Source organism: Poecilia reticulata, chromosome 12 (assembly GCF_904066995.2).
Source record: "Poecilia reticulata chromosome 12, P_reticulata-male-v2, whole genome shotgun sequence".
In the NCBI taxonomy this organism is placed as follows: Eukaryota; Metazoa; Chordata; class Actinopteri; order Cyprinodontiformes; family Poeciliidae; genus Poecilia; species Poecilia reticulata.
This window is the reverse complement of record NC_088841.1, coordinates 14,830,546-14,843,708: the sequence shown is the minus strand read 5'-3', so window position 1 is coordinate 14,843,708 and position 13,163 is coordinate 14,830,546. Positions and strand designations below refer to the sequence as shown.

The following is a 13,163-nucleotide window of genomic DNA, read 5'->3' as shown; positions in this document are numbered from 1 at the left end:
CTGTTCAATGAAAATGTACCTAGTAAATATCTTTTAAAAATCTATATGGTAAAAATAAATAAATGTGATTCCAAAACATTTACATGGACTCAAACATATTGTAAAAATTTATCTATTAGTTCATATTTCTACAAAAAAAAAGTAAATGTAGTTTTCAAAACAGTTACTACTTGAAAAAACAGGACATGACAGATGTGAAAGAAAGTAGGCAGTTGTAATTAGTATGAGACAAAGCAACAACAGTAAACCAATTATTACATCTTAGACAAATATCTAAAAGGCTGAATAATGTCCCCTACTTTCCACCTTTCTGATTTACTGTAATAACTGGCCAAATGCCACCTCTGACAGTCCGCAACATTAATGTTTCAGTTTGAACTCCAGAAACTCAACACAATCCACCGTTTTAGTGTGTTAACAGCAGGCTCATAAGAAAGGTAATATAATCGAGTTGCAAAATTTACTTGGTGCTTAAATGTGAGACGGATCCAAGCAGCCATAACTAGAGAACATTCAAAAAAATTGGCTCAGTATTGGTTTGCTGCTTCACTTAGTCTCTGTGATGAGGCTGTAAAGTGGAATCATGTGCTCGTAGTACCCCACCGGAGCTGTTGGGGGCGACCACCAGAGCGTCCCGGGGTTTGGGACACACGGTCTTCTCTGGTTGATTCACCTGACACTGATCAGTGCTCAACACGGCACCATCAGTGCTGATGAGCAGCTTGGATGGTAAGTTAGCATGCATACCCAGCGATGATGTCTGCACAGAGTTTGTTCGAAATGCTTGGTTAGTCAATATAACCGGTGGAGTGATGCTGCTTTTTGTCATCAGTGATGTATCTGGTGGAGTTGAAGTCAGAGTGGTGCTAACTGGTGGTGCAGACGCCGCAGATGCCATTTCGAAGGTGCTGATTGTACTTCCAATTGGCGGAACAGTAGCGATGGGCAGTGCTTGGGTCCTGGTTGCTGTACTTAAGATTGGTGGGACGGCCACTGTTGGCAGCTCTTGCGTCCGAGCACCAGAGAGTGCAGGCTGAACAACTGGAAACGTTGTTTTGAGTGGCGTCTTTCCTGATGCACCTTGCACTAAACTCCGTGGCTGAGCAGCTGAGGAAGTTGCAACTCTAACTGCCGTCTGCTCTGGATGTATAACAGATCCGAGAGTTGCTGGTGCATCCACACGGTGCCCAGAAGTAGAACAATGCAAAGCTGCGGGAACTGGGGTGACGGGGATATGCAAGGCACCAGTTGATGAGCTGGGTAAACCAGGTAGGGATGACAGAGGCCCCGACAATCTGGACAAGGAGGTGGATACTGTAGCTGAAATGTTAGTTGGTGTGGCTGAACCACCAGTGACCCTGATTGTAGTAAATCCTGATCCAAGGGAAGGAGCAGTAGTTTTAACTGGGGAAGCCAAAATAGGTACACTGGCTAACCTTGGAGGAGAAGAGATCAAAGTGGATGTACATACTGGAGGCAACCCAAAGTTACATCCATGTGCAGGTGAGAGCCTAGGCAGAGCTGATACTACATTTGTTTTACTGGGAATCACCGATGAGCCCAAGCCAGGTGTTCCTGTGAGTCTGAATGGCGTAACATGAGGAGTGCCTGCCAGCAAAGATTGACCAGTGCATGCTAAAAATGGAGAACTTACAGTTGGCATGCTGGGCAGCCTGACTGCAGATTGGGGTAAACCTGGCGCCTGAGGACTCACAATGACAGAGCTAGATCCTTTAGGGGGCAAAAACGCCTCAGAGTTAGTAGAGGTGGCAGCAGGCACTTGTGGTGCAGAATTAGAGATGAGAAGGACATGACTGCCAGGACCCAAACCCTGAGGAGGGACTATAAAGCATGCGTTATTAAGGACAATCTGCGTGCCGGCCGTAAGGTGCGTGGAAGTGTTGAGGATTATCCTTTGTGTAACTGGGCTAGAAGTGGAGGCTGAGAATGTTGTGGGTGCAGAAGAGAGGAGAGGAAGGGTTTTATTACAGGATGGTGGACCGGTCTCGCTCCTGCCACTTTTAATATGCAACGGCTTTTGGTCAAGGAAAGCTGTGCTCGTTTGGGCCGGGCAATTGGTAGTGGTTACCTGAGCTGGACAATTGCCGGACAGTTTAGACGCAGAGACAAGAAGTTCTTTCCTTTTTATGTTTTCCGCAGGCAGGATGGCAGCAGTAGACGACAGGCAGCTTGTCTGTGAGATCACAGACGTGGAAGGGACACCCTGGATTGGCGAAACAGCCGAGAAAGAAGTGCGAGTGTCAAGGTGGGGGGAACAATCTGTAATGGTAAATAAATTTGTTATTGGGACCAGTCCAGCTGTGGTTGGACTGTATGAGCCTGATATCGGGACAGGTGAGGCCTTCGAAGGAAAATGGGACAGAGCACAGACGGTCTGCCCGACTGTTGTCGTCTTTCCTAGTAAAGGAACCGCAACACCTGGTGAGACAAATTAATGTTAAGAATGTTAATAGGAGTGTAATTGACATTATTTCCTACAACGTTCAGAGTGAGCTCTTTAATTGAGTATTGAAACAGTTTTTTTAAACTTTGGCTAAAATTTTATGTCCCTTTCAAATGTTTTGCACGCAACTCTTGAAATTAATTCATAATCTTCTCAATCAAAAAAACACTTCAACATAATCACACAACTAAAAAGCTTCCGAGTGAATTGTTAAGCTGCTAAAACTTAAAAGGATCGACATTTAGACTTTTAATTACAACACTTGACAACGGGTTCTGCTGCTGTTACTGTGGATACGTGTTCAATTTCACAACAGTCCACCTGAGCCTAATTAAAATAAATTAACACAGCAGGGCGCCTCTCAGTCTCGCTCGTCAGACTGATAGCCGACCACAAAAGCTGAGATTGCAACTGCGTGCAAGTTGTGGGGACGGACAGGAACATTTCTGAGTGGGATGGAGAGCATAGTATCTCCACATTTTATTTAACTTCTCTGACAATGCAGCAAAACTTTTTTTTTTTGTGAAAGAAAATAAAAAGCCATAAGTGGGGAAAGCTGGAAGATTTGTGTCGGAAGAAAAAAAGCTTTATGAGAGCAGCAAAACCATCAAGATTTAAAATCTCATATAGAGCTGCAGAAAAATTTATTTAGCTCCTCAAATTTGTGCTAATGTTGGCCGGTTCAGTGAGGTCATTTGAAGTTTTTAAATCAAGAAGCGTCTTTCCTGAGGTTATGGGCAGAACTGACATAAATTAGAATTCTAAAATTCAGCAAAACCTCCTGCCCCCCACAAGACTAGAATACCACATTTGGTCAGTGCATCTAACATTTTAAACACCCAGGAGATTCTGAAAACATCCAACTACAAGACTGAATTGTAAACGATTGCAATTACAGCATATCGATTTTTATAATGAGAAAATTACAATCTGTGTAAAAAGAGATCATAAATGTGGTTTCAAATGAGGTTTACTTTAAGAGAACCTACCTGGTTGGACGGTACTGTTGCTGGCCTTGGACAACGCCTCTGAGCTGACACAGGCAACAGGCTTGGCTGAACTTATTCCCATTTGTAGAGTCGAACTTGATAATGGAACGGTCGTGGCTTGTCCACTCCCAGCTCCCATCATCTGCTTCGATATGGCCCCACTAAAGGTGGTGGATGTTGTCACTGTGGGCTGGCCAACACGTACGACTCTTGAACCGGCGGCCGACTGCGTGGAAGAAGGCGTCCCTTTTGATGATGGTTGGTTTGAAGACACTGAAGAAGTTGAAGTAACAAGGATATATTTAGCAACCTGGGAGATCTCGTCTGTATTGCTGCGCTTTACACCAGTCTTGCTGATGGGTTCCTGTGCTGGGACTTTGGAAACACCAGAACTGCTGAGGGACAGGACGACATCCTTGTTTTTCAAAGTTGAAGGTGGAAAAGGAGAACTACAAGAGGCCGTGTTCACCAGTTGGGAAATCTTGGTTACAACAGTAGAAACTGGCGCGATGCAAGAGGCTCGACTTAAACCAGCAGCAGTGCCTGTTGTCTTGCTTGCAAGCCCTCTGACAGGAGAGCTGCTTGTGATCGCAGTTGGTGTAGAAATGGTGGCAGTGTGAGGGGCCATTGATACTGAAGGACAATGCTTCTGGGTTTGGGCAGTAGATGCAGTTGCCCCTCCTGGAACATGAGAGGGAACCGAAGTAGTACGAGTCGATGTCTTGGACACAAGAAAAGCTTTTAACTGAGGAGATATAGTAATAACAGGACTTGTAGGGAAAGACCCCAGCGAATTCTGCTCTGAAGACGTTTGGACTTTGACAATCCCCGTGTTGCCGCCTCTAGTGGTTACCAATATGGACTGAGAGTCACGGATGCAGACGGTCTTCAGCTCCTGCTTAGGCTCTGTAAATTTAACAGTCTCAGCAGTGGCTGCTCTGGCAGCAGCTGGGACAATGGACGGGGTGGGCAGGCCACCTTTTAGTGTGTTGGCTTTAACAGTGCAAACCTGCGCCCCCTTAGGTCTGGCAGAGTTCGGGGTCCCTTGTTGCAGAATGGGGGAAGTGGAGGGCGCAGGATTCCCCGACATCCGTGCATCTGTAAGCGGGGCGACCTGCTGAACAGGGATTTTACCGTCAGGAATGCTGAATCCAGTCACATCCGTTGATATACACACAGGAGTGGTCCCTTTGGATACTGGAACCTGAAGGACATTTGATTGTTGTGGAGTCACACCAGCTGCCTTGGTTTCATTCTTCTGAACAAGATGGCTGAAAGGCAGAAACACCACCTGCTGCATTACCTTCTCTACAGTTTTCTTATCCATAACAGAATGAGCAGGGGGATTGACTGGACTGCTGCTGTCTTTTTTAACAAGGTGACCCACCCCCTCAGAAACCTTACACACCACTTGGATGGGACTTTTTGGTTCAGTTTGGGGTACTGAGCCCGGTGCCATTTTAGGAAGAGCTCCTGTCATTACAGTCTGTACTGGTGCTTTTGTTGTAGTCTGTTGGGACATCTGGTTGTCACTAGAAGGTTGTGCTTTTGACGCTTTTGGATTAGTCAATGCAGACCCTTTCAGCTGCCTGTCTACATTGGATAAACCTGGGAAATTTGTCGGTCTTCTCATCAAGGTCACTTTGTTGCCCACACTTTTGGCCAGCAGGGTGGGAATGGGCGTGTAGCCCGGGGGTAGTTTATACGTCGGGTTGAGGATGGGAGACATGGGTGACCCTGACGTATGTGGTGATATTTCAGCCGCCCACGTCAAATCGCCCGATTGACTCGTTGATATTAATCCAGATCTCGTTTCTCTTCTCCAATCAGTAGAAATAACACTGGTGAGAACACCTTGAATTCTTGGCAGAAGAGCAAAACCTTTCTCTTTTCTGGTCAGAGGGAGTTTAAGGTGGTTTGAAGGTGCACTAGTCAGAGTTTTATCTGCAGCAGACTCTGCAGCAGACTCTCTGGCACTTGCTAAGAACACAAAAGAAATTCTATGTTAGAGATAAATTGGCAGGTTATCATTCATAAAAAGCTGAATTGCATCTGTTTGTGTGAGTGCATGTCATATTACAATCTATGCTGACAATCAGATCAAATGAATCGTATTTGCATGCAAACATTTCTGACTGGAAAAGTCTGAAAGCCAGTCATCTGTTATGGTTGACCAGGCATTATCTGTAATAAGAAATTGAGTCTTGTTGCGTGTAACATTCACAGTCCCCTGCTCTTTTGTTAACACCCGCCACATGTGCAGTTGCCTCGTCTCAGACTGAAAAATGTAGAAAAAGCCAACGTTCTAGTTTCAGTTTACCTCCACTCCAAAGGCCTCTGGGAACAACGTGTTCCTGGTCCTCTTCTTCTAAATCTCTACAATGAATCTTCTCCACGTCTGTTTCTTCGTAGCCGTCATCATCCTCATCTGATGACGACGAAGATGAGGAGGACGATACACACTCTTCGCGTACAAAGTTGTTGTACTCTGGGTGCTTCTTGAAATCGTCATGTTCCTTCTTTAAACGAAGTCTGAGCGGAAAACACAAAACAAACTCATTGAAAGCAGAACAGCCGAGGTGAAACAATAAAAGATATCACAATAATTAGCAGCTCTTCTAAACTTTTAAACATTTCTGACCTGTTTCTTTGGTAGGCCTTAACAAGTTTTGGTTCCCAGGGTAAAAGCTCATTCAGAAGTCTGATCAGAGTGCTGTGGAGCTCTTTCACTGCTTCTTTCTTGTAGTACCATCGGCCCTGTTGGTTCACACACAAAGATTTAAAGGCAGGTTCAGTCGTTATTAGTCTACTGATGTGGAGAAAAACAAATTTTTTTTTGACAGAACAGTGGTGACCTCCTACCGGTCTCTTTTTCATGCTCTCCAGTTCGTCGAGCTCATCTTCAGTCTTACTGATCAGCTCTCGCAGTTCATCTAGATTGCTGCACACCAACTTCAGAGGACAAAGAAAGACAAACTGATGAGAATTGGAGAAAATGTATAAATGTTTTAATTTTTTTTATGTTACCAATAAGGGCTTTGGTAAAAAACTACCTTAAATGTTGGTGCCGGAGTAGATTCTTTCTTCGCTTTTTTCAAAGAATCTGGGGTTTTTCCTACAAAGAAGTGCAAATGTGACTGAACTACTGTGGTATCATTTTAGAATAAAAACAAATGTAAAGCTTAAAAAAAATAAATAAATCACACACCTGTTTTATACTTTTTCTTCTTGTCCTTCCTCTTGATTGTTGTGGTAACCCTTTGAACTGCAGACTTGGCAGCCTCGCATGGCAGCGGCCTCAAACTGTGCAGATGCTTCTGCTCTCCTTTCACTCCTGGCAGCTGTTCCCTTGTTCGCTTTTTCTTCCGCTTCTTTTTCTTATTCCAGATTTTGTCATCCGGCCTCTCCTCCCCTAACCTTCGAGTTGTCTCAGAGGACGAATGTGTTGCTGGTCTGGACTTTCCGCAGCAGCGGACGTCCTCCGGAGATTTAGAGTCACAGAAGTTTCTTTTTAAACAATCCGAACAGGGAGATGTTTGATGTTCCTGAGCAGATTTCGCCTCCTCCATTTTGACCTCCAGTTTACCTGGAGACGAAGGCGAGCGGCCGGTGTAGCTGTGCTCGGCCACGTTCAGGCAGGGATCTGCCGTTTCTGCTTTGATAGTGTGTTCTGAATCATACGAGAAGACCTGCTCCTGCATGGATGGTTGCTCATCTGAAATTTCTTCTTTCAAATTTACTTTCACCTCATCTTCATCAACATTTCTGCCCTGCGTGAGGAATAGCGAGTTTGCGCATATTTTTACATTTAATTTTGAGTCTTCGCAGGAGTCGCCATCAGTGGACTCCGATTCAGAAACATTCATTCTCTGCAACAATTTGAATCCGCTTTTATCATCTTCTCCATTTCCATTCTCCTTTTTAAAAACCACAAGCCTCCCTACCGTTTTTTTCCCGGAATCTTCAGATTCGCCTGTATCCATTTGGCCGCCATCACAGTCGTCGTTTTGTTCCGACTCGCTCTTCACTCTGTCCAACCCATCCTCCTCGGTCCCTTGTTTCATTTCAACTCTCCTTACCAGCACAGATGGGAAAGGAAAGGCTGGAGGAGGGCTAGGGCTCTGGCAGTAGATCCTCAGGTCGGCACCGCAGAAATGTGGGAAATGTATGTAGGCGTTCTCTTTGCTATCGTAGCCCAAAATCGACTCCCTGCATTCATGGATGGGCTGCGCTAGGACAGCGTCCTGCACGTCCTTCTGTGTCTCATACACATGGTCACACAGTCCCTTGAGAAGCCAAACCCGCTGGTAGAAGGGCAGCAAATGGAAGGGTTTCTCCTCCATTGGACTCGCCTCTCCCAGAACACTGAAGAACTGGTGGCAAAGTCCCAGCTGCTCCGCGCGATGGGGCTGGTTATGGTAGGCGCCGACGGCCCGATACCACCCCATGACGCGCTGCCTCAGCTCCGACTCCCAGCGACGGTACGGTAGCGCAGGTCGACGTTGCAACGTGGCCCTCCTCTGCGGCGGGGACAGCAGGGAGGACATGACTTTGGACAGGATCAGGCTGCAGCGTGGCATCAGCAGGCAACGCTCCAGTTCAAAAAACACAATCTCAGGGAGGTTGAGGGCGGTCTGCGCAAGGCAGAGGAAGTGTCCGATGGCGGGCAGCTCCCACAGGGCACCCACGGTGTCCGGGGCGGCCTGCAACAACAGATTCTGCTCCCACTCTTCCACCTCTTTGGCCGACATTTCTTCGGCTTCTTTCTTCTCGAGCTCACGTTGCCTGGAAATGCAGCAGACAGAAGTGGTTTATTGTTGCATTTACTTCTTCGCCAACAGCATTCATATGTCTTTAACTTTTTCACACTTTGTCACATTACAACCACAAGCTTCCGCATATTCGACTGGCTCTTTATGTGACAGACTAACTCGAAGTGCTGCAGGTATGTGAAGTAGAAGGAAATATAGCTTACTTGTGATTTGTAAAAAAAAATAATAATAATAATAATTATTGGACAAACGTTATAATGATGACCAAAGAACAAATAGGTCATTGATACAGCTGCAGAGAAGTTAAAAGCAGAGTTAGGTTACACAACAACATCTCAGCTCCAATCCATCACCCAAAAAATGCAAAGAATGTGATGCAACTGCAAATTAACAAAGATGTTGCCGTCCACCTAAACTGGCAGGCCTGGACAGCGCTAGTCAGAGATGTAGCCAAGAGGCTCCAGTTAACTCTGGAGGAGCTGCAGAGATGCACGGCTCAGGTGGAGGGATTTTATGTCGGCAAAACAGCTGTTTGCAGTGCACAAATTTGGTCTTAATAGAAGCATGGCAAGAAGTAAGTTGGAATACAAGAACAATTTTACTTTCCGTCTGTAATCAAAAATCAATATTGCTCATATCCATGACAGCAGCATCATGCTTGTGGGTTTGCTTTCCTTCAGGACAACAATCACAAAGATTGGAAGGGTCCAGTCAAAGTCCACACATAAATTCAATTGATGATCTGTTGTAAAACTTGAATATTGATGTTCAGTGATGATTGCCACTGAATCTGACCGAGCTTGACTTATTTTGAGAGGAGAATTGTGAAAATTTCCATTTTTAAACATGCAAACAGAAATATGTATGTCTACAAATTTGCAGCATTCCACTTGCACACTTGCAGTGGAATGGTAATGAAAAGCAGTTCTATTAAGCACAAAGTTAGAGGACTGGATACAAATAAACTTTTCAAATATTTGCAAAAAAACTTCTCCAAACCATATGCTTATCCTTATACTTTATAATTAAGTCCTACTTCATGTTGGTATATCACATAAAGTACCAGCAAAAAAAAACAAAAAAAACATTGAAGTTTATGATTGTAATTTTGCAAAATGTAAAAAAAATAAATAAATCCACTCACCTCTTCTCCTCCTTGACCCTCTGCTGTTCCTCCTGACGTAGTGTCCGCACCATGACAGACTCATGGCCACCGCCGGTAATAGTAGCCAGGTACCGAGAAACCTGCCTCCTCCGTGTCGAGGTTCCCCCAGAGCCTCGCTCCTCCTCTGCACCAAAACGACCTTGAGAGGTCACTGCCAGGGACGTCTTTTCTCGCAGCACTCTGGTGTGACACATCAAAATAATATTCTTACATGGGCTTGAAAAACAGTGATCAGATGGTATGTCTGCAGTAATGTCAACTGAAATTAAACTGCGTTTTAGATTTACACTACTTCAAGCAGTTTTTTTTTTGGGTTTCTGAGCAACTTTGTTGCTCTTACCTGGAAAGTAATGTAAGCTTCTGCTCCAGCATGATTTCCAGCTTTTGAGCCTGTTTGGATATCCAGTGGTCCACCCCATAGTATCGGTAGCAGTTCTCCAACATCAGCCTGAAGTCAGCAACAAACTCTGTTATGTTTTCATACTCCTGGTTTATAAACTTCTTCTCAATGCGACGCAAGCACATCGACTGCCTAAGCTGAGCCTGAACCAGGCCCTGAACCCCTTCGATGCCATGCTGCGCGTCATGGTGGCCAATGGGATGGAGAAACGTGCTGGTTATCCCTTTGTGCTTGTCCAACAAAAAGACTGTGAATATCTTATAGGCTTGCTGAATCTCGTAGTTCATATCATCCTCAAAGCTGTTGCTGTTGGTTGAAATGCAGACTTCAGGCAGTGAGAGGTCACCGCTTGGAAATGCAGACAGTCCATCTTCGCCAGGACTGCGTAACGGTACCACAGCCTTTGGTTCCCAGGTGCCGTTACTGTGTTTTTCTTCGGATCTGGTTATATCACCAGAGTTACTGCTGATCCATTTCATTTGCAAAGGCATGCGAGCCGTGGGCTCCAGAGTTGCAGAGTTTTGGTCTGTCACAGTCGGATCCGTCATGTCCTTCTGATCCATGGCACAAACACCTGGGGAAAGAAACACATATTGCCAATGGGAAACTTTAATGTGCAAAAACACTCCCATCTAAATGGAAGCTAGATCTGCAAAGTGCAAAAGTGCAACTTAGAAGATGGGAACAGAAAAAAATATTTACATTAGTGACCCAATTTAAAAAGTGAAATTCCCACTTTACATATTGGCAATCTGAGTTATGCATTTCTTTAATCTTTTAATTCTATTCAGACCAAGAAAAACACAGAATTGAGTTTTTAAAAAGACTAGAATATTGGAATGAAAACTAGATTAGTCACTCTTTATTCTGTCTTTATTAACTATCCAAATCAATAGCTGTATATATTGATATATACATATGTATTTAATTTTTCAGACGTGAATTGCTGAAATAGAGCTTTTCAAAGATATACTAATTTACTGTTATGCACTTTAATGTGCCAAGCCTTTATATAACTAGAAGCAACTAAATCACAGCACTTATATTTCTAGTTCATAGTCAGAATCCCTGTCACGCAAGTGTCCGCATGACTGTCTGACTTTATGCGTCTCCTGCACCTCTTCAAACTTTTCCTTTCCCAGGATTAACAGTTAGTTAGGCTAAAGTTAGCAACAGCGATTTAGGTAATAAAACAAAGCCGGTGAAAAAGTTTGAAAAAGAAATCTACCTTATCATATCTCGCATATGAACGCATGCAAAAGGGGAGCTATACAATGCGACCAGCGGCAAACTTTGGTTGCTTCAGCAACGTACCTTGACGTTTTCAGTTGAGCTTCTCTCAAGATAGCTCTTAGCAAGCTTAGCAACCACGGCAAGCCTGCTAGCTAGGTTAGCTGGCTATTGTCTCTCACTTGAGGCCTGCAATTGCTCCGCTCACCATCCATAGTAAATGTTTTTTAAAGTACATTTAAGGTCCACCACTTAGAAAGTTACACAGTCTTCTCAGTGTAGTCATCGCACGGAATGATGTCAGTGGTAGCAGGGAAAGCTAACAGAAGCATTAGCCGAAGTAACAGTAGCTGATTGTCTGATAATACATAACAGTTAATTTTCCACCACCTATGACGCTAATCACAGGTTGTCAAATTTACGTCTGCTTAAGAATCTCTGCGATCACTTTAGACACAGTTTTTCAGCATGTGTCGCGTTCAGAAGCCCTGCCGATTCAGTCTGAATAGTGTAAAACAATACAGAAGCTTCCAGTCCACCAAAGATGCTTTACGTCCACCCGATGCAAATGTGTGCCGTCTGACGTAACAATCTCGTTTCTGCGTCACGCAGGTTTGTTTTCATTCTGGAGGAAGCCCGAAACCTGTTTTTTTTCATACATTTGATAATGATCAGCCGCTTTTAAATTGGTGTACTTGGGAACTTTAAGAGAAAAGTAAAATAATAATAATAAAAAATAAACCAAAAGGCCCTGTGCTCGACTGCTCATTACTTGTATTGGTTTCGAAGCGGTTTTTAGTTAACAAACAAAAACGCACTTTTATTTAGCTTTTCTGCTTCTGTAGGGGTGTATTGTCAATAAAATAAAAATACATAAATGAGGAAAAAACACAAATATTATTCAAATTATGTTGTTTTTTTCTTAAAATCCGAACTTTATTTTCGACATGATTATTTTATTCTGCAAATTATTAGATTAAAGTCAAACTTTTATCGGATTCTTTGCCCCAGTTTTCAATTTTAATAAGTAACAGAAAATAAAAGCGTTTTCTCGAATTTACCGCAATGCTCCGTTATGACCGCTAGATGTCGCGTCTCAACATTACAAGTCCCAGTGTGGAACAGGGTAAAATTCCCCCTTTGCCTTACCTCTCAGGTTCTCATTATGGCATCCTAAATAACATGTTTGATTCTGTTCCTAAAAGGATCGTATTAAACTCAAAATCTAGCATAAATAGCAATGAGATAGTAGATGTTTTGTCTGTGTCTTTGCATGACCATGCCTCTCAATCTGAAATCGCTGTTCGACTAACAGGAACACTGCTGACTTAATCTAATTTAATGGGTTCATCTCGCACATACTAATGATCTCTGATCAGACACGTTCGTTATCAGCCAAGTATCATCTTGGAAAAAACATTGTTTGTACATGTTCCACAGAAAGAATAAATAGATTTTTTTTTAAAAACCTGTTCGTTCTTTTGTATTCATTTGTTTTACTTAGATATTAATGTAAAAGCTCCTATAATTAGTTCTGGGGAACGTTTCTTAACACAACATATACTATATTGACAATTAGCTTATGTGAGACATCCAGAAGAACCCCAGTGAGCATTTATGACTCCAGGGGCTCAAAAAATATTTTTGGTTAGAGTTAGTAAAACATAATGAGAAATTACAAATATTTTTGCAAAATTATCAAAATTTACGTTAATTTAAAACTGTGACTTTAGGAATGTTTTTTTTTTTTTTACCTTTGGGAAAATACAAATAATAATAATAATAAAAACAACCCCACTTCATATTTACACAGATGGAGTATGAAAAATACAATAATGTAATAATAATAATAATGTTTTTTTTCTTCTTACACCATATTTTGTTCGTTTTACATGTAGAAGGAATATATGCGAGCCTATAGTGCACAATAATGGGATTAAGTGCTAAGAATAAACATTAAAAATAAAAAGCTATGTGAGAAATATATTTATTTTTAAAATCTCCAGCACAATGCAGAGGTTATGGACTTGTCCTTGTGTGTTGATGACTCTATCTACACCATGGGTTTCCAAAATCAGAATTGTTGCCCTACCAGGTCTTTTTAGAAATCTAAATAAATGAATGAAAATGTCTGTAGTAACAC

The 13,163-nt window shown here is 42.9% G+C and overlaps 1 protein-coding gene across 3 annotated transcripts; it reads right to left on the bottom strand.

Annotated features, from left to right (window-relative positions):
* Positions 1–195: 195 nt before the first annotated feature.
* On the bottom strand, positions 196–11,610 carry brd10 (bromodomain containing 10). Of its 3 annotated transcripts, none has more exons than XM_008424278.2 (10): positions 11,469–11,610; positions 9,731–10,364; positions 9,370–9,570; positions 6,662–8,238; positions 6,507–6,568; positions 6,316–6,405; positions 6,095–6,210; positions 5,774–5,985; positions 3,454–5,433; positions 196–2,439 (listed from the first exon to the last, which is right to left on the bottom strand). In XM_008424278.2, the coding sequence occupies exons 2-10, from the start codon at positions 10,351–10,353 to the stop codon at positions 551–553; spliced, it is 6,750 nt and encodes a 2,249-aa protein (XP_008422500.1). In that variant the 5' UTR covers positions 10,354–10,364; positions 11,469–11,610; the 3' UTR covers positions 196–550. The 3 variants fall into 3 exon arrangements, with proteins under 3 accessions (XP_008422500.1, XP_008422498.1, XP_008422499.1); XM_008424276.2 differs by having other exon boundaries at positions 11,105–11,609; XM_008424277.2 differs by lacking the exon at positions 11,469–11,610 and adding an exon at positions 11,019–11,089.
* Positions 11,611–13,163: the final 1,553 nt, after the last annotated feature.